Consider the following 19,353-nt stretch of genomic DNA (forward strand, 5'->3'; position numbering starts at 1 on the left):
TTCACTACCTCCCAGCTAAATAAATTCCCCCTTATTTCTGTTATATATGTATGTCCCTCTATTCTGAGGCTGTGCCCTCTGGTCCTAGACTCCCCCACTATAGGAAACATCTCCTTCACATCCAATCTAAATCAGTATTTCAATTTTCAATAGGTTTCAACAAGATCCCCCTGATTCTTCTAAACTCCATTGAGTATTGGTCTAGAGCCATCAAATGCTCATTTGTTAATCCTGTCATTGCTTAAATTGCTCTTGTGAACCTCCTTTGGACCCTCTCCAATGCTGGCATATCTGCTTTCAGATAAGCAGCCCAAATCCATTCACAATACCCCAAGTATGGTCTACCCAATGCAACATACAACCTCAGCATTACATCCTTGCTTTTATAGACGATAAATAGGAGCAGAATTAGGCCATTTGTTCTGTTGAATCAGCTCCCACATTTCAGCATGCCTGATCCAATTTTCCTCTCAGCCCCAATCTCCTGCCTTCTCCTCGTATTCTGTCATGCCCTGCCCAATCAAGAATCTATCAACCTCTGTCTTAAATATACACAGCTCTTTGTGGCAAAGAATTCCACAGATTCACCACCCTCTGGCTAAAGAAATTCCTCCTCCTCTCCAATCTAAAAGGACACTCCTCTATTCTGAGTCTGTGACCTCAAGTCTTAGGCTCGCCCACCAAAGGAAACATCCTCTCCATATCCACTCTCTCAAGGCCTTTCACCATTTGAATGGTTTCAATGAGATCACCTCTCATTCTTCTGAATTCTAGTGAATACAGGCCCAGAGCCATCAAATGCTCTTCATATGACAAGCCATTCAATCCTGAAATCATTTTCATGAACCTCCTTTGAACTCTCCCCAGTTTCAGCACGTCCTTTCACAATACTGTACTCCAAGCGAGGCCTCAGCAGTGCAGTGCTTAATCAAGTTTCAACATTACATCCTTGCTTTTATATTCCAGTCCTCTTGAAATGAATGCTAACATTGCATTTTGCTTCCTGACCACAAACTCAACCTGAAAATTAACCTTTAGAGAATCCTGCACAAGGACTCAAAAGTCCATTGGCATCTTTTTTTTCATATTTTCTCCCCATTTAGAAAAGTCAACCGTTGCATTTCTTGTACCAAATTGCCTGACCATACTTCACAACACTGTATTCCATCTGCCATTTCTTTGTCCATTCCCCTAATCTGTCTAAATCCTTCTGTAGGCTATTTCCTCAAATTACCTGAACCTCCAGCTATCTTCATAATTGTCAGCAAACTTTGCAACAAAGTCATCAATTCCATCATTTAAATCATTGACATATAATGTAAAATTAATCAATCCTAACACAGACTCCTGTGGATCCCACCACTTGTTACTGACAGCCTACCAGAAAAGGCTCCTTTTATTCCCACCCTTTGCCAATCAGCCACTGCTTTATCCATGCTAGTATCTTTCCTATAATACCTTGGGCTCATAGTCGTTAAGCAGCCCCATGTTTGGCACTTTGGCAAAGGCCTTCTGAAAATCCAAGTACACAAGTTCAACCAACTCGCCTTTGTCTATCCTGCTTGACACTTCTTCAACAGAATTCCAACAGATTTGTCAGGCAAGATTTTTCCTTAAGGAAACCATGCTGAGTAAGGTCTATTTTATCATGTGCTTCCAACTACCTTGAGAGTTCATCCTGTATCAACTCCAACATCTTCCCAACACTTAAGTCAGATTAACTGGCCTATAGTTTCCTTTCTTCTGCTTTGTTCCCTTCTTGAAACTTGCAATTTTCCATTCTTCTGGAACCATTCCAGAATCTTCATTAGTGGCACAATGTCAAATGCCTTCTGAAAATCCAAGTAAGCAATAATCATTGACTTCCCTTTATCTATCCTGTTTGCTAATTCCTCAAAGAATTCCAACAGATTTGTCAAAATCCCAAATACATGTGATTCAGTTAGTTAATTGGCCACAGCAAACTGCCTGTAGCATATGGGTGAGTGGAGAGGTACAGGGGAATAGCATTAGTGTAACTAGTTGCTTGGTGGGTCAAACACGTCTTTCAAGATCTATAGCTTGCTGTTCTTTGCGATAAACTTTGTGATAACCTTTTATAAACATGCACAGGAGGGAAAGTTGGTAATGAAAATGGTGAAAATGGAAATAAAAATTTTTACAGATTGTTCTCCATTTACACACAAAAACATCTCAAATCTAAAGAGTAATTTTGTTCTTATGCACAGTTAGAGCAGCAACTTTCAACAGGAATCAAAAGGGTCACATTATTACAATGCTTCAAAAAGCATTGGCTTCTTCCAAGGTAATTATTGAGAATAGAGTATCTCAAAAAGTAAGTTGTATTATGTTGTATGTCATGGAATAACTTGGACCCATCGGTATAATTTGAAATTGTTCCTATAATTTGAGGGAGAAGGTAAATGATACCCACAAGTTTGAATGGTAGGTTCCCTAAGGACTATGTAACAATGTTAAGCTAAAACACTTAAGATTTTGATGCTGTTTGATTTATAATCTTTTTTAAATTTTAGGGTATGCTGCTGTTGATAACTTACAAGAACAGTTAGACAAAGAACTAGAAATTGATTAAAATGAACATAGCTATGTGCTTCCTGTAGGTGTAGCAGACTGGCTAATGAAGTGAGCAAAAGAGTAGTGAGAGGTTTTGGAAAAGAAGCAAAATAGTTTACAAAAAGAAATTCAGACCAGAACCTAGTGGCTGAAAGTATAGTTAATGATGACAAGTTTGTAGCAAAGTTGGTGAAAGAAGTAAAACTGCACAGTAGTTGGAGGAAAGGAAAAATGAATTGTTTATAGGAACACAGGAGGCTACAAAAATAGAGAAACAAGTAGAGGAGCTAAAACAAGCAGAAGAGGATTTTAAATTCAAATCTTTGAAAATCAATGTTTAGATATAGCTGCTGAACCTACTGAGAAAAGATATTGTGACAATAAGCAGAACCTCAGGAGCCAAGTAGCACATTGTACCTCATGTTGTTAATTATGCCAACACTTGCTGACCTGCCTTGGACCAGCAATTCCTGAAAAATTCCTGATGGAACTGAGCAGACTGTGTGATTGATGATCCGAACAATGCTGTGTTCACCACCACCCACTAAGGACCCCATGATCGATCTTCCTGGGCTGATGACATCACACTTCGAGAAACAGCTTCCAAATCTGCATCCTTCTCCTTTTCCGGGTAAGACTTGCCTTAGCAACTCATTTGAAATTCATCCCTGTTGCTTGCCAGGAAACTATTTTGCTCTCTTCAGGTGGTTTTTAATGGCTTTTCAATGTTAGTTACAAATTAGTATATTTCAAGATGGTGAACCATTTTCTGCAATACTCAATGTAATTAAAATTCAACAATGGATCAAATGCTCTATTCTCCAAAGAATCAAATCTAGAAAAAAAAAACGCAGCTTTCATTCCATCATTGTAACTGACCTCATTTTAACAATATACATCAATGAAGACACCACTTTATTGACATACTATGGTAAAATGCTGTGCCTTGTTTACTTTTATTGATTTCTTCATACAGCCAGAGCTAAGAATTAAGTGATGTGACAGTGACAAATATCTTACAGTTATTGATAAATGAAAAGGAATGAGATGACTTTTAAATACTGTACAATTAATTTCATCTCACAATGAAAATTCTTATGAAAAGTTGAACAAAGTCTTCCTTCAACTTGAAGTCACAAACTCAGCTGACTTTGAAAGTTTTCCCTAAGGGGGAAGAGTTACCCAAATATATTTTAAGAATACATGCTAGCAAGAAAACAAATTATTTTTGAAAAATATTAAGTATAATTTCCTTTAACCTTTTCTCAAGTAAGAGCTGCTTAAGTTCTCCCCTATTGTATTCTGAAGCAGAGTAAATATATGTAGCCAAGCTATTACACGTTTTCATCATAGAAAAATGGAGAATTCAGTCAACAGATAAATGACCTATTTACTTTTATAAACAATTGAGAACTAATGAGTAATATAGATTTTATTTGTCACAGGTACATAGAAACAGAGTGAAAAGCGTCATTTGTGTCAGGGATGTGCTGGGCAGCCCACAAGTGTCTTCTATACTTAGGACTCCAGCGTAGCATGCCCACGACTTACTAACCCTGTCTCTGTACGATGTGGGAGGAAACAGAGGCAGAAGCACCCAGTGGAAACACACCAGATCATGGGGAGAACAAACAAATTTCTTACAGACATCTGTGGGAACTGAACCTCAATCTTGCAGTTAACCACTACGCTACTGCACCGCCACTTTGATGCAACTTAAATAGACAATTCTGTTTAACGTTCCTTAAAGTTTTAAAGGAGTATTGGAATTGTCAATCTCTGTTGAAATGTGTGAAGATGTAGGTAGTGAGTAGTAGTCAGTGATTCACGGTCAGCAGAGTTCTACATGGAGCTTATGCTGCATGTAGTACTCATACCTGCATTTTGCAGTCAGCAGCAAATGAAATCTGATGCGAGCTCAAAAATAAAAAAAAATTATGAGCAACGTGGTGGAAGTTCCCCTTATTCGGGAATGATATGCTGCTGGACTTGTGGGATCCAGAATCCATGTAAGCAGACAATTCAATTGAAGAATTCTCAGAAGCAGACATGATGCAAAACATATTTATTCTGAATTCTATGTCATTACAGAAAGCAAAATAAAAATAGTCCTTTTCATATAAAGGGAACATTAAAATAACAAAATTAAAAATTACAGAATTTTCAGTTTTTTTAATGAGGTAATGACAATCCCCACCGAAATGTTTTCGAGTACTAAAAAAAAGCTGTTCAAAAATAAAATGATTAAAACACAGCTTAATCAACAACACAAAATCCTTACAGTATCAAACAGTACGTTTGATTTACTCATCACATCTGGCTACATTTGTGTAAAGAAACTGTTTCATTTTCAATACATTTCATAATTCTATTCCTCTTCACATCTCCAGACATAATATCAATTATTTCTGCGCTCATCTGTGTGGAGTATTTCATTTGCTCTACTCTCCTCATTTAGTACATGCATTCTGTGCATTTAGTATCTATCACTTTTCTCTACAACTGCAATAAAAGTTGTTCAAGTTAAAAAAAAACATTCTGTGTGACTACATCAACGGAAGTTGAAAAATCATGAATTGCACAGAAGAGATATCAAGAACAGATGCTTGTGGATTTCCATGTTTAATTTGGCCAAAACAAATACCAAAAAATTCCTGTCAGCTTTACACCACAGCGGCTACCTTTATAAACCCCAGTCATTATTTGAGAGGAAGGCATCAAAACAATTCCAAGTTGTATCACCATTTCCTAGGAAAAATAATAGGCAAATAGATATAATGCATTTCTCCATTTGGCACTATTAGTTCAGTTCTATTAAACCCAATAAATGGGAGGTGGCACAGGAAAAATCAACGATGAGTAGACAACAAATGGAATCTGTTGAACAACCTTCAAGACTCTTGAACGGACCTATTATACAATAAAAATGAACTCAGTCTCTCAAACTACTTTGTCACTTTGCCTGCCTGGACTTCACTTTCTCTGTAACCAACACTATATTCTGCATGATGGTTCTGCTTCCTTGTTGTGCTACCTCCACGCATTTGAGTGTGGAATGATCTGTCTGGGTGGCATGCAAATAAAAGCTTTTCACTCTATCTCGGTGTATTGCACAATAATAAACTAATCAGCTAAAAGAAACTGCAAAGTCACCGGGAGAATTATTAAAACCTCTCTGATTGCCATTGTTTAGATTATATACCAATACCGCCACGGATGGTCCCAAGCCCAATTGTGAAACAAGGAGAGTCGGGCATGTGGCTTGCAACCCCAACCAATAAATACTCCTACAGAAATGCCAACAGAAACTCCTAAGACTGCATCCCTGGAGTCCTAGAGACAGTACAGCATAGAAACAGGCCTTTCAGCCCATCCAGTCCATTCTGAAGCCATTTAAACTGCCTACTCCTATCAACCAGCACCAGGACCATAGTCCTCCATACTCCTACTATCCATGTACTTATCCAAACTTCTCTTAAATGTTAAAATAGAGCTTGCATGCACTACTTCTGTGGGCAGCTCATTTCACTCTCTCACGACCCTCTGAATGAAGAAGTTTCCTCTCATATTCTCCTTAAACTTCTCATGATTCACCCTTAACACATGACCTCTGATTGTAGTCCCATTCAACCTCTGTGGAAAAAGCCTACTTGCATTTACCCTGTCCATACCCCTCATCATTTTGTATACCTCTGTCCTCTCAATCTAAAACGAGGGGTGATTGATATGTTTGTGGCCTAAGGTAGAAGGAGATGAGTTACACAAGTCTTGTTAGATACACATGCAGGTTAACTCTCTGAGTGATTATGCAGAAAGTTTGAAGTTAATAACTCATCTCCTTCTACCTTAGGCCACTAACTTATCAATCACCTGATGAGTTATTAACTTCAAATTTTCTGTATAATCACTCAAGTAGTTGACCTGCATGTGCATGCAACGAGAGCTGTAAAACACATCTGCTACCTTAGGCCACAGACTTATCAATCACCCCTGCTGTGGACTCTTTCTGGAGATCCATGATCCATATGCTTCACGAACACTGGATTAAGTGTGTAAATATAGGCGGGGGCTATGTTTAGAAATAGATGTGCTCGGTTTTCTAAAATTGACTCCTTCTACCTTAGGCCACTAACATATCAATCACCCCTCGTATGTTCTAAAGATACAGTCCTAACCTATTCAATCTTTCCTTATAATTTAGGTCCTCCAGACCCAACAACATCCTTGTAAATTTTCACTGCACTCTTTCAACCTTGTTTACATCTTTCCTGTGGGTAGGTGACAAAACTAAACACAATACTCCAAATTAGACCTCACCAGTGTCTTGCACAATTTCAACGTAACTCAATACATTGACTTGTGAAGGCCACTGTGCCAAAAGCTTTATTTACAAGCCTATCTACCTCTGACATTACTTTCAATTAATTATGTACCTGTATTCTCAGATCTCTTTGTTCTACCATAAACAAAGAGGAAGGATCGTTGCCTAGAAGACATATGAATTTGTCTGGTGAAAGCTACAAGTCTGTGGAAGCCACAGAGCCAATTAACCTGCTATCATCTAGGACGGAGGACTAGAGTGAGCTGCTGTCAGTGCTCTATCCCCTTGTAGTGGTCATGATTTTGACCACCAACTAACAATTTTAGTCAAACTTTCTTGAAAATGATTTCAACAAGGCACTGCAGAGGAAGTTCAGAAATTATTCCAGGATTAAGATTAGCAGTATATAAAATTTCAGCCTGCATTCCATATCAGCATCTTCCAAAATGTTTATATTACATTATCCATTACATTCCCAAGAACAGCATATTTTCCTTACAAATATAAGCAAATACAGCATTTTATTTTGTATGAATTCTATTTTAACGTAACTCAAAATGAAGTGGAAATGTGATAAAGGAATACTGTACCTTATTTACCTCTGTTTCCATTTAATTAATTATTTCTGAAATGCAGTAATTGCTGCCTAGAAATCAATCTGGAATCTAACTTTTCCATAAATACATGTAATAAATTAAAAAAAAGTTTGATGATTTTCAGATTATCCATTTTTGTGCTGATGATCTGGGAAGAAATATTGACCAGGATACTTGAAGAAATCTCTGACAGGAAATCCTTAGTCTGAAAGGAAAATAGGAGATTTACTTTCCAACTTCATGTAAATGATAATGGTTAGAAATTCTATTGTGCATCATCTTGATGTGCTAAGCAATAATTTAATACAAGACTAATTTCAGAGAACAAATAACAACTTAGCATTTCCAGACCCAAGTCACTTCCTGTGCTGAAGTTCACTGCCCATTGAAGAAATGGCACAGGTCTGGTATTTATCAAGAGGTGTGAAAGGTCTGTTACACCCAAGTGCTTAGTAGGGAGTCAATGGTTCTTGAATCATGACAAGAGGATCCCAGTATCTTCTTTTGACAAGGAAGTTCTTCTTTAGGTGTTGATTAGCAGGAAGGGATGACAAAAAAAAGAAGCCAGTGCAATCTTTGCCCATAGTATTCACTTACAACAACATGGTCTTACTGGCAAGGGATGGATCATCCCACTCTAAACATTGAATCATCGTGCAAGGGCGAACCTGCTCCGAAATAGCCAGTCCAGTTTAAAAACTTCCACCGTGGCTGAACGTTCAGCTTCTCTAACAAGTTTCAAGCTTAGGAGGGTAGATTTAGTAATCCTTGTATAAAATTACTTATCTGAAGTGTGGATTGATTCTAATGTGGGTATACCATATATCACATTAAATGTGCATTTTTTATAGCAATGTTGTCCTGGTGGCTGGTCAGATCATAAAATATCTAACAACACTGTGATCTCTGTTTCAGAGGATGATGTCAGGACATCCTTCAAGAGGGTGAACCCTCACAAGGTGTCAGGCCCCAACAGTGTACCTAGCCAGCTACTGAAATCCTGTGCCAACAACTGGATGGAGTGTTCAAGGACATCACCAATCTTTTATTGCTGCTCTCAGGTATTCACTCACTTCAAAATGGCAGCAATCATGCCAGTGATTGTGCCCAAGAAGAGCAGTGTGAGGTGCCTCAATGACTATTGTCTGGTAGCACTCACATCTACCAATGAAATGCTTTAATATTTGTTGTGAAGAGAATTTAACTCCTGCCTGAGCAAGGTCTGGTTCTCCACTCTGCTTTTAGCATCCAGACAACAGCAAATATTCATCAGGCTGCTCTTTTATTAATTACACATTGGCATTCAACAATATCCCCTCTGTGTTCATCAGCAAGCTTCAAAACCTGAGCCTCTGTACCTCCCTCAGCAACTGCCTTCCTCATTGGGAGTAATTAATTATCATTGTAACTAATATCCCAGTAACATTTCTGTCTTTATGAACAGAGTTAAATTACATGTAAAAACATTGTAATTAGGGGTACAATTCTTGATGGAATTCCCTACATTTCCAAGCATTTCGCTGAAGTTTAGTATTTTAAAGCAAATTATTTTCAAATATTGAATTAGCAGCATCAATCAAGCAAAAGCCCTAATTTGGTTTACAAATAGAATTCTTTCTTCATTCAAAAGGATATACATTAAGATAAGCAGCTCCAATTTAACAACCATTTTCATTTTAATAAGAAGAGCAGACAATAGAAACTTAAATGCCTTGTTGAACGGGTAAGTGCTAATGACAGTGTATTTATGTCGATTAGGGGAGCTCATTTCTCAGATACTATCATCAATGACCTTTAGCAAAACTCAAAAGTACTGCATGACAGACTTATTCAGCAGAGAGCAATAATGCGTAATACATGATAAAACATTCAATTGCTACAGTACAGTCATTAATTAAACAACTCAAAATACAGCAGCATCATACATACATTTCGTCATCTACATCAACTCCCATGGAGGTCAGATAGAAAATTGTGCACCAACTAAACCAATTTCTAAACAATTCCGTTGTATTACATTACTGAAAAGTGTTCTTTTTATAAATTGTTATAAATTAAGTTTAACAAATCTGCATGGAGCAATCTATAGTTAATGTTGCTGCAGTATATTTAGATAAAAAGCCTGCTGCCAGTGGCTTAGTACTATCACATGGAGAAAATTATACTCAGCTTCTGCACATACCACAGTGCCAGATTACTGGCGAATACGATCAGGCTCATTTATTTTTATTTTTCTTCAAGACACAGCGTGGAAGAGGCCCTTCCAGCCCAATGAGCTACACTGCCCAGCAACCCACTTAGTTAATACTAGACTAATCACAGGACAACTTACAATGACCATTTAACCTACGTATTTGAAATGTGGGTGGAGACTGGAGCACTTGAAGGATAACCCATGCGGTCACAGGGAGGACGTACAAACTCCTTATAGGCAGCATAGAATTGAACTCTGTGACTCCGACACCCCAAGATGTAATAGCATCATGCTAACTGCTACAGTACCATGTTGCCCCCAAGAGATATCCTTTGAGTGGGAATTAAGTCAGTGACCTAAAGATTACTAGAACACTCTCCAGTGCTCCTCTCTATTAGCTGACCTATTGAAGGTGCTAAATAGTGAAAATCTACCCAAGGGACAAACGTTGCCCACAAAACAGCCACTGAAAACTTGACATCTGGATAAGGTACAACCTCAGGCTCTTCCAGCTGTAAAAGCTGTCAAGGATTTTGAATGCTTCAGAATCTTCAAGACATTCAGAAACTCTTAAAACATGTTAGAATCATTTTTTTAATGGATACATTAAAAAATAAAAACGCTGAAAGAAATACAATTAAAAATAAGACCATTTATGTTGAGTCATGCAGCTCAGAAATATGCTCTTTTGACCCGCTGGGCCCATGTTGACCACTAATCACATTTCATTTTCCCCGTAGTGCTATGAACTCTCTCAAAACCAAACTTCCATCTGCACACAAAGGGCAATTTAATTAATCTAATTTTGGGGTGTGCCATAAAACCAAAGCACTTGGAGGAAACGCAAATGATCATGCAAACACCACAAAGATAGCACCCGTGGTGAGGCAGATTCTGTGAAAACAGCTCCCTATTAGCAGACAGGACACCTTGTTTGGCTGAACATCCACATTAAATTACATTTATCTGACATCTTATCTTGTTCCACCATGTCCTTAATGACCTCACATGATTGCTCTAAACATCATATTGCCCAATAAAATAACAGAATGTTGGAAATACTAATACTGCATACTTCACTCTCAAAACTTACAATCTATTGAAATAAATGGACTGCCTGTTCCAGCACCAGCTCTAAACAAAACAGACAGCTTTAGCAAGTGTGCTTTTCGTCACCGAACTCAGAGTGGAGTCTGATGTTGGGCACCACATGCAGAACTCAATCCGCAACTTCATGTTCACACCGGGTCCTGAACTTCACAACTTTTTTTTGGTTTTGGGGGTGAGTTGAGGGGGGATGCTAACTGTGCTCGTTCCCAACACATCTTAGCCCAGAAAAGCAGCACTAAGTTATTCCCATTTCAATGGTTCTGAGGACAAAGGTGTACCAGGGATGAATGTAACATGCATCTAGTACATTGTATTCCAGTCTTAACTGGTCTCTTTTGCATATCATTCGCACACAATCACAAAGTTTGATCCACCCAGGTTCTTGCAGTTCTCATTTGTAAAATCAAATCCACTCACAATAAGTTCACCAATCAATCCACCCCCACCCCTCCCACTCCTCCTCCATTTCTAACTGCACAAGAAAGCAATCTGTTTGAAGTTCTATTTAATTTGCAGACAACTCGACTTGCAAACACAGCTTGGATACATTGAAAGTGACATGAGAATATTTTGGAACTACACCCTTCATTATAAACCTGTCATAGGGTTTAATTATCTGTACTTTCACAAATTCAGGTTTCAAGTTTATTTATAATGTGAACATCAAAACAAACAGTGAAATACGTTACTTGTGTTTACAACCAACACACTCAAGGAGTGCCACTGAGTGCCTTGTTAAGGTCAATGGATCATTGACAGCATCCATTCCCTTTAGAAGAGATTGACGTCAAGGATGTCCCATGTCTGACCAGTTGAATGCGATCTGTGTAGAACCATTCCTGTGCCTTCTCCGGTGGAGGCAGACTGGTTTGGTTCTGCACGAACCAGACATGGACGTCGTCCTCTTGGTCTACACCGATGACGTGCATAAGTGACCCGGGAGTGCCAGGAAGTTTTTTCAGCAGTGTACTCTGCTAGGATCAACTGGGCAAAATGTAACAGACTCTTAGTGGCTCAGTGGCAGGTAGACTCCCTGCCAGAGGAGATGAAAGCTTTCGAGTGGAGCACGAAACATCTTCTCTATCTGGGAGTCCACCTGAGTCCTTCTGGGGAGACCTGGCTGGCGAACTGGCAGGAACTGGAGACAAAAGTCATGGCCCGGCTAGGGTGCTGATCAGGCGTTCTCAGGGTGCTTTCCTATCAAGGCAGGGTGGTGGTCATAAACCAGCTGGTGGCCCCCATGTTGTGGTACTGCACGCTCACCTTCACCCCACTTGCCCCCTCTGTTGCGAGAATGCAGAGGAAGCTAGTGGGCTTCTTCTGGGGTAACAGGAAACACTGGATCTCCCCAAGGGTCTTGAGTCTCTCAATGGGAGAGGGCAGACAGTTGCTGGTGTGTGTCTGTACGTGACTGGCAGCTCTCTGCCCCAGGACCCTGCAGAGATTCCTCTATGCTGAGCACCCTCCCAGGTGGCACATGTTAGCGACATACTGTTTCCAAAGGGGCTGCTGTCTTCACGAAGATATGCGGCTACCACCAGCGGGCATCAGCCGTGCTGCTTTGCGAAGTCTGCCCGGTTTGTATCAGGACCTCCTCTGAGGGCAGAGTCCTGGCCAACCCTTGCCCTACCTCAGCAGATGTCAGTGCGGTTCAGGTGTATGGAATGACTCCAGTTGGGCTCCGTTGGAACTCCTTGCTGGGCCCAGGCCCCACAATCTTATCCGAGAGCCATCGCCCATTAACACACACAATCCCATTCAGGGATGCAAGTAGGAGTTATCTGTATGGGCTGCTGCTCCACACCCTCCACTTCCTAGCCCTTATCCACCATCCTGACACAACATGGCAGACTGTATCTCCACCTGAGGTGAGGAGTGTCCCCAATGGAAGTCCATTTTCTTTCTTGTTTTTTTCTTTTTAAATCTTTTTATTAATTTTAAACAAACATAAATGAAACATGAATACAAAGTGTTTGAGAGTACATAATTAATATTTTAAATAGACATTCAGATATATAATAATAAAAATATATAACCTCCCAAACGCATAACATTGATGGAAGTCCATTTTCAAAGGAGTTTTTCCCATGCACCTTGGGGATCTTGGGTGGAGGTTGCTGCATAGAGCAGTGCCCTGTAGCAAGTTCCTTAGCTTGTACACTGCCTGGCAATGTTTAGGGGGTATGTCCGTGCCTGGGTAACCATTGAGAGGGAACAGGCGCTGTCCTCAGCAACCATAGAGACGTTCCAGGACTGCTGGGCACTGGGGTGGGGGCGGGTTAGGGCAGAGATGGAAAGATTTTCGTTTAAATGTCATTTGTCTAGAGGTTGTGTTAGGCACTGGTTTGTATATACTGTAGCATTGAACTTGTAACAAAGACATTTTGTTAAAAGAAAGGGTGTGCTGGAGAAAGCTCACAAGTGTCATCGAGCATTCCAATGACATCAGAGCATGCTCACACTGCTTGGCAGAACAATACAGACCACAACAAAACAGAACACGATAAGCAGCAAAATAACAACTACACAAGCCCCATTCCTCCTTCCCACCCTTGCACATACATAGTCTTCTAACCCCAAGACAGTCCATCTTCGGCCTCCAGCAGTCTCCGACTGGGACTTGGACACAAAGACATTGGGCCAAAGACAATGATTTCCACAGACTTGTGATTTGATCCTCCAGGTTGCCCACAGGGCCTAAACACCAGGCCTTGAACCCCATGCTCACCAACGGTGGCACACCGAACACCAGGTCCTGAACACCTGTCTCACTGATTCACAAATTCAGAGGCGTCATCAGACCTCGCTCCTCCTGCCCACATGAACACTGGCTCTGCAACGCACAGACATAGAATGTGGAACCCACAAACAACTCACAGTTCATGGCAGAGTCCAGCCTTTGTGCATGACAGTTTGTAGGCCCAACATGTGGACCACGGATATTCCAAGTCCGTATCACTGACTGTCGAATGTGGAGTGGAGACTTAAGACTCCCTGTTCCTTGTACCGTAACCTGACAGCTGACCACCCTTCTGTCCATAAAATTATTTGCATGAACCCAAAAGTAATCCCGACCATAAACAACTAAAACTGAGCCACAACTTCAATGGAGGTTGCAGCCTGGCACCATCTTGAGCACACATTTAATTCCAAATAAAATTCTCTGACTAGGTGTACCTCCCAAATGTTGGGTCCATCAAAAGTGGGCCCATACACCCCCATTTTTAATGCATTCAGGCTTCCTCTCAAGGCCCTTAATTACATGCTAAAAGTATGACATTTGTAAGAATAATTTTCTTTGTTGGTGAGAGGGACACAAATTGGATGCAGTATTTTTTAAATGTATACAGTAGATTCCAGTTAATTGCGACACATCAGGACCAATACATTTTGAACCAATTAAGTGGCTGTCCCAATTAGCTGAAGTTTCATGGAAATAAAAAGTTATAAAAGAGACAAACTAAAGTTTAACTGAGCAACGAACAATGCATTTAAATGAAATACAGAACAAATCAGAACACTACTAATATTACTACAGAACTATTAGACTCAGTATTAGTTCTTAATAGTTATCAACGGAGAAATTCATCCAGTGTAAGCTGTCATGTTCTTCTCAATGACTGTAAATAAATAAAAGCACAGTCACTTAGTGCAGATAACGGACTCACTTCATAGAATGTATCCATCAAATCTTCATTTTCATTGCAACATTCAAGACGATTGTTGTTACCTTCATACTCTTCACAGCTACAGACATGAAAAAGTGAAATTGTTCCATTTTCGCACTCGGCTATTTCTGGCATCTCTAGGTCTGAAAGCTCGAAACTACAGTAAGCAAAACAGTTGTGAATTGTCCCTCTACTTATTTCTCTCCAACTATCAGTGACAAAATTAGTGCTTTTTGGACAGAAACAAATGCAACGGAGGCCACTCAAAAACTTCACTCGAAGCACAGTGTAGTGTCTAATGGCCAAGCAAATGCTAGTTAGAAACTATCTGGCAGCATTCTCCTGTCCCAGTTAAGCAGCATTGGTGTCCCCAAAAAAACAAGGTGAATCCTGGCTCCATTAGTTTGTGCTCTAAGATTTGTCCCAAATATGTAGCTGCCCTGATCAGCCAATTAACCAGAATCCACTGGATACTCATTGAAGCTTATTTAAAATGTAGACAGCAGCTGCTTCAAGCAGAGTTGGACTGCTCCCAATTGCACAAAAAGTGGCAATTTCACTTAGGTATGTAGCTGAAGATTTAAAAAGCAGAGATTTGCAGCGATTTTCATGGTTGGAATGCGCTCAATCAGGGAACAGGAGTCATTGGAAAGGGCAAATAAAAATAAGGCAGGGGCAAGCAGAGCAGCCATTGTGTGAGTGGATCAGTGGTGGAGTGGCTTTGGCTCATCAGGCTTTAGCAAGATCAAGCTTGGGCAAGCTTCTTCTTCATTCCTCTTCACTTAGAACACTGTTAGTGCAGTGAGCATGACTCCAGGGGCTGTGTTTTCTTCTTTGTCTGAGATGTAGGAATTCTGGGAGACCTCCAGCCTCCCAGACAACAATACCTGCAGCTCCTCAGAGAACATGTTAAGGAACTGAAATTGCAGCTCAGTGACCTTCGGCTCACATGGGCAACTGAGGAAGTGATAGATAGGAGGCAGTAATCCCCAAGTTACAGGAGGCAGGTAACGGAGTGACTCAGTCTTGCAGAATGGTCTCGGCCCGAAACATTAACTGTACTTTTTTCCCCATAGATGCTGCCTGAGTTGCTCCAGAATTGTGTGTGTTGCTGGGTTTTCCAGCCTCTGCAGACTTTCTCTTGGTGTAGATTTTCAGGTGCTGGACAGAAAGCTGTAAAGCAGGACCTCCAGGGTTGCAATCTCCAGACTGCTGCCTGTGGCATGTGCCAGTGAGTGTGCGAATAGGGTGATCTGGCAGATGAATGAGTGGCGGAGGAACTAGGGCAAGGGCAGGGGTTCTGATCTCTGAATCATTGGGATCTCCTCTGAGGAAGGCATGTACAAAAGGGATAGGCTACACATGAACCCAAAGGGGACCAATATACCCGAGGGCAGATTGGCTAAAGCTGTTCAGGTGGGTTTAAACTAATTTAGCACGGGGGTGGGAACTGGATGATAGGGCTGAAGATAAGGCAGTTGGTTTACAAACAGAGGCATGCGTAGCGAGACCGCTAACAAGGAGAGGCTGATGATAGGGTAAAATTGAAGTCAACAGGAGGAGTTGCAATGTAAAATGTGGATAAAATCAAAAAGGGTGATGAATACAGAACTGAAGATGCTAGACAGCACCCCTGTGACTGTACCCCTTGACAATAAGTACTCCTGTTTGAGTACTGTTGGGGGTGGGGATAGCCTACATGGGGGAAGCAACAGTGGTCGCACCTCTGGCACAGGGTCTGGCCCTGTGGCTCAGAAGGCTAGGGAAAGGAAGAGGAAGGCAGCTGCAATAGGGGACTCTATAAGAAGCACGGATGGTAGTTTGCCTCCAAATGCCAGGGTCTGGGATGTTTCTGATCGCATCCGTGATATCCTGAAATGGGAAGGAGAACAGCCAGAGATCATGGTACATATTGGTACCAACGACATAGGCAGGAAAAGGGAGGAAGTCTTGAAAGCAGGCTACAGGGAGTTAGGAAGGAAGTTGAGAAGCAGGACCACAAAGGTAGTCATCTCAGAATTACAGTCTGTGCCACATGACAGTGAGTTGGAGGATGGGTGGCTGAAGGATTGGAGCAGGGGGCAGGGATTCAGATTTCTGGATCATTGGGACGTCTTCTGGGGCAGGAGTGACCTGTACAAAAAGGATGGGTTGCACTTTAATCCCGGGGGAACCAATATCCTGGCAGAGAGGTTTGCTAAGGCTAGTGGGGAGAGTTGAAACTAGGATTGCTGGGGGTGGAAACCAAACTGAAGAGATGGAGGAAGAGGCAGTTGGCTCAGACCGATGGTTTGAGATGTGTCTATTTTAATGCAAGGAGTATTATGAACAAAGCGGATGAGCTCAGAGCATGGATCAGTACTTGGAGCTATGATGCTGTGACCATTACAGAGACTTGGATGGCTCAGGGGCAGGAATGGTTACTTTGAGTGCCAGGTTTTAGATATTTCAGAAAGGACGGGGAGGGAGGCAAAAGAGGTGGGGGCGTGGCACGGTTGATCAGCGATAGTGACACTGCTGCAGAAAAGAAAGAAGACATGGAGGGATTGTCTATGGAGTTTCAGTGGGTGGAATAACTGGGTCAATAACTGCTGGGTGTTTGTTATATATGTAGACCACCCAATAGCAACAGGGACATCGAGGAGCAGATAGGGAGACAGATTCTGGAAAGGTGTAATAGCAACAGGGTTGTTGTGGTGGGAGATTTTAATTTACCGAATATCAATTGGCATATCCCTCGAATGCGGGGTTCAGATGGGGTGGAGTTTGTTAGGTGTGTTCAAGGTTTCTGACACAATATGTAGATAAGCCTACAAGAGGAGAGGCTGTACTTGATCTGGTATTGGGAAATGAACCTGATCAGGTGTCAGGTCTCTCAGTGGGAGAGCATTTTGGAAATAGAGATCACAATTCTATCTCCTTTACCAAAGCATTGGAGAGGAATAGAAACAGACAAGTTAGGCAAGTGTTTAATTGGGAGTAAGGGGAAATATGAAGCTATCAGGCAGGAACTTGGAAGCATAAATTGGGAACAAATGTTCTCAGGGTAATGTATGGCAGAAATGTGGCAAATGTTCATAAGATATTTGTATGGAGTTCTACATAGGTACGTTCCAATGAGACGGAAAGGATGGTAGGGTACGGGAACTGTGATTACAAAGGCTGTTGTCAATCTAGTCAAGGAGAAAAGAAGAGCTTACGAAAGGTTCAAAAAACTAGGTAATGATAGAGATCTAAAAGATTATAAGGTCAGCAAGAAGAAGCTTAAGAATGAAATTAGGAGAGCCAGAAGGGGCCATGAGAAGGCCTTGGAGGACAGGATTAAGGAAACCACCAAGGCATTCTACAAGTATGTGAAGTGCAAGAGGATAAGATATAAAAGAATAGGACCAATCAAGTGTGACAGTGGAAAAGTGTGTATGGAACTGGAGGAGATAGCAAAGGTACTTAATGAGTACTTTGCTTCAGTATTCACTAAAGAAAAGGATCTTGGCGATTGTAGGGATGACTTAAAAGCGGACTGAAAAGCTTAAGCACGTAGATATTAAGGGAGAGGATGTGTTGGAGCTTTTGGAAAGCAACAAGTTGGATAAGTCTCCAGGACTGGATGAGATGCACCCCAGGATACTGTGGGAGGTGAGGGAGGAGATTGCTGAGACTCTGGCAATGATCTTTGCCTCATCACTGGGGACGGGAAAGGTTCCGGAGGATTGGAGGGTTGCAGATGTTGTTCCATTATTCAAGAAAGGGAGTAGAGATAGCCCAGGAAATTATAGACCAGTGAGTATTACCTCAGGTTGCTAAGTTGATGGAGAAAATCCTGAGAAGCAGGATTTATGAACATTTGGAGAGGCACAATATGATTAGTAATAGTTCACTACATAGAGCTTAGAAAAATAGAGGGGTATGGGTAAAGCCTAGGTAGTTCTGAGGTAGAGACATGTTTGACACAGCTTTGTGGGCCAAAGGGCCTGCATTGTGCTGCACGTTTTCTATGTTCTAGTCAGCATGGCTTTGTGAAAGGCAGGTCATCTGTTACAAGCCTGACTGAGTTTTATGAGGATGTGACTAAACACATTGATGAAGGAAGAGCAGTAGATGTAGTGTATATGGATTTCAGCAAGACATTTGATAAGGTACCCCATGCAAGGCTTATTGAGAAAGTAAGGAGGCAAGGGATCCAACAGGACATTGCTATATGGACCCAGAACTGGTTTGCCCACTGAAGGCAAACAGTAGTTGTAGATGGGTCATATTCTGCATGGAGGTCGGTCACCAGTGGTATGCCTCAGGAATCTGTTCTGGGATCCTTACTCTTTGTGATTTTTATAAATGACATGGATGAGGAAATGGAGGGATGGGTTAGTAAATTTGCTGATGACACAAAGGTTGAAGGTGTCGTGGATAGTGTGGAGGGCTGTCAGAGGTTACAGCGGGACATTGATAGGATGCAAAACTGGGCTGAGAACTGGCAGATGAAGTTCAACCCAGGTAAGTGTGAAGTGGTTCATTTTGGTAGGTCAAATATGATGGCAGAATATAGTATTGATGGTAAGACTCTTGGCAGTGTGGAGGATCGGAGGGATCTTGGGGTCTGAGTCCATAGGACACTCAAAGCTGCTGCACAGGTTGACTCTGTGAATAAGAAAGCATACGATGCATTGGCCTTCATTAATCGTGGGACTGAGTTTAGGAGCCGAGAGGTAATGTGCAGCTATATAGGACCCTGGTCAGACCCCACTTGGAGTACTGTGCTCAGTTGTGGTCACCTCACTACAGGAAGGATGTAGAAACCATAGAAAGGGTGCAGAGGAGATTTACAAGGATGTTGCCTGGATTGGGGAGCATGCCTTATGAGAATAAGTTGAGTGAAATCAGCCTTTTTTCCTT

The 19,353-nt window shown here is 41.3% G+C and overlaps 1 protein-coding gene across 10 annotated transcripts in view; it reads right to left on the bottom strand.

Moving 5' to 3' along the window:
• Positions 1–4,622: 4,622 nt before the first annotated feature.
• LOC132400595 (sterile alpha motif domain-containing protein 12-like) overlaps positions 4,623–19,353 on the bottom strand; it is a 74,595-nt gene continuing 59,864 nt past the window's right edge. For 6 of the 10 annotated variants that reach the window (XM_059981694.1, XM_059981692.1, XM_059981693.1 and 3 more), the window contains exon 5: positions 11,299–14,415. In XM_059981694.1, the coding sequence (XP_059837677.1) occupies positions 14,381–14,415 (35 nt within the window). In that variant the 3' untranslated portion in view covers positions 11,299–14,380. Of the gene's footprint in view, positions 5,323–7,485; positions 7,697–11,288; positions 14,416–19,353 lie in introns of those variants that run through there. The other 4 variants (XR_009514303.1, XR_009514304.1, XM_059981695.1 and 1 more) reach the window with 3 other exon arrangements.

Source organism: Hypanus sabinus, chromosome 10 (assembly GCF_030144855.1).
Source record: "Hypanus sabinus isolate sHypSab1 chromosome 10, sHypSab1.hap1, whole genome shotgun sequence".
In the NCBI taxonomy this organism is placed as follows: domain Eukaryota; kingdom Metazoa; phylum Chordata; class Chondrichthyes; order Myliobatiformes; family Dasyatidae; genus Hypanus; species Hypanus sabinus.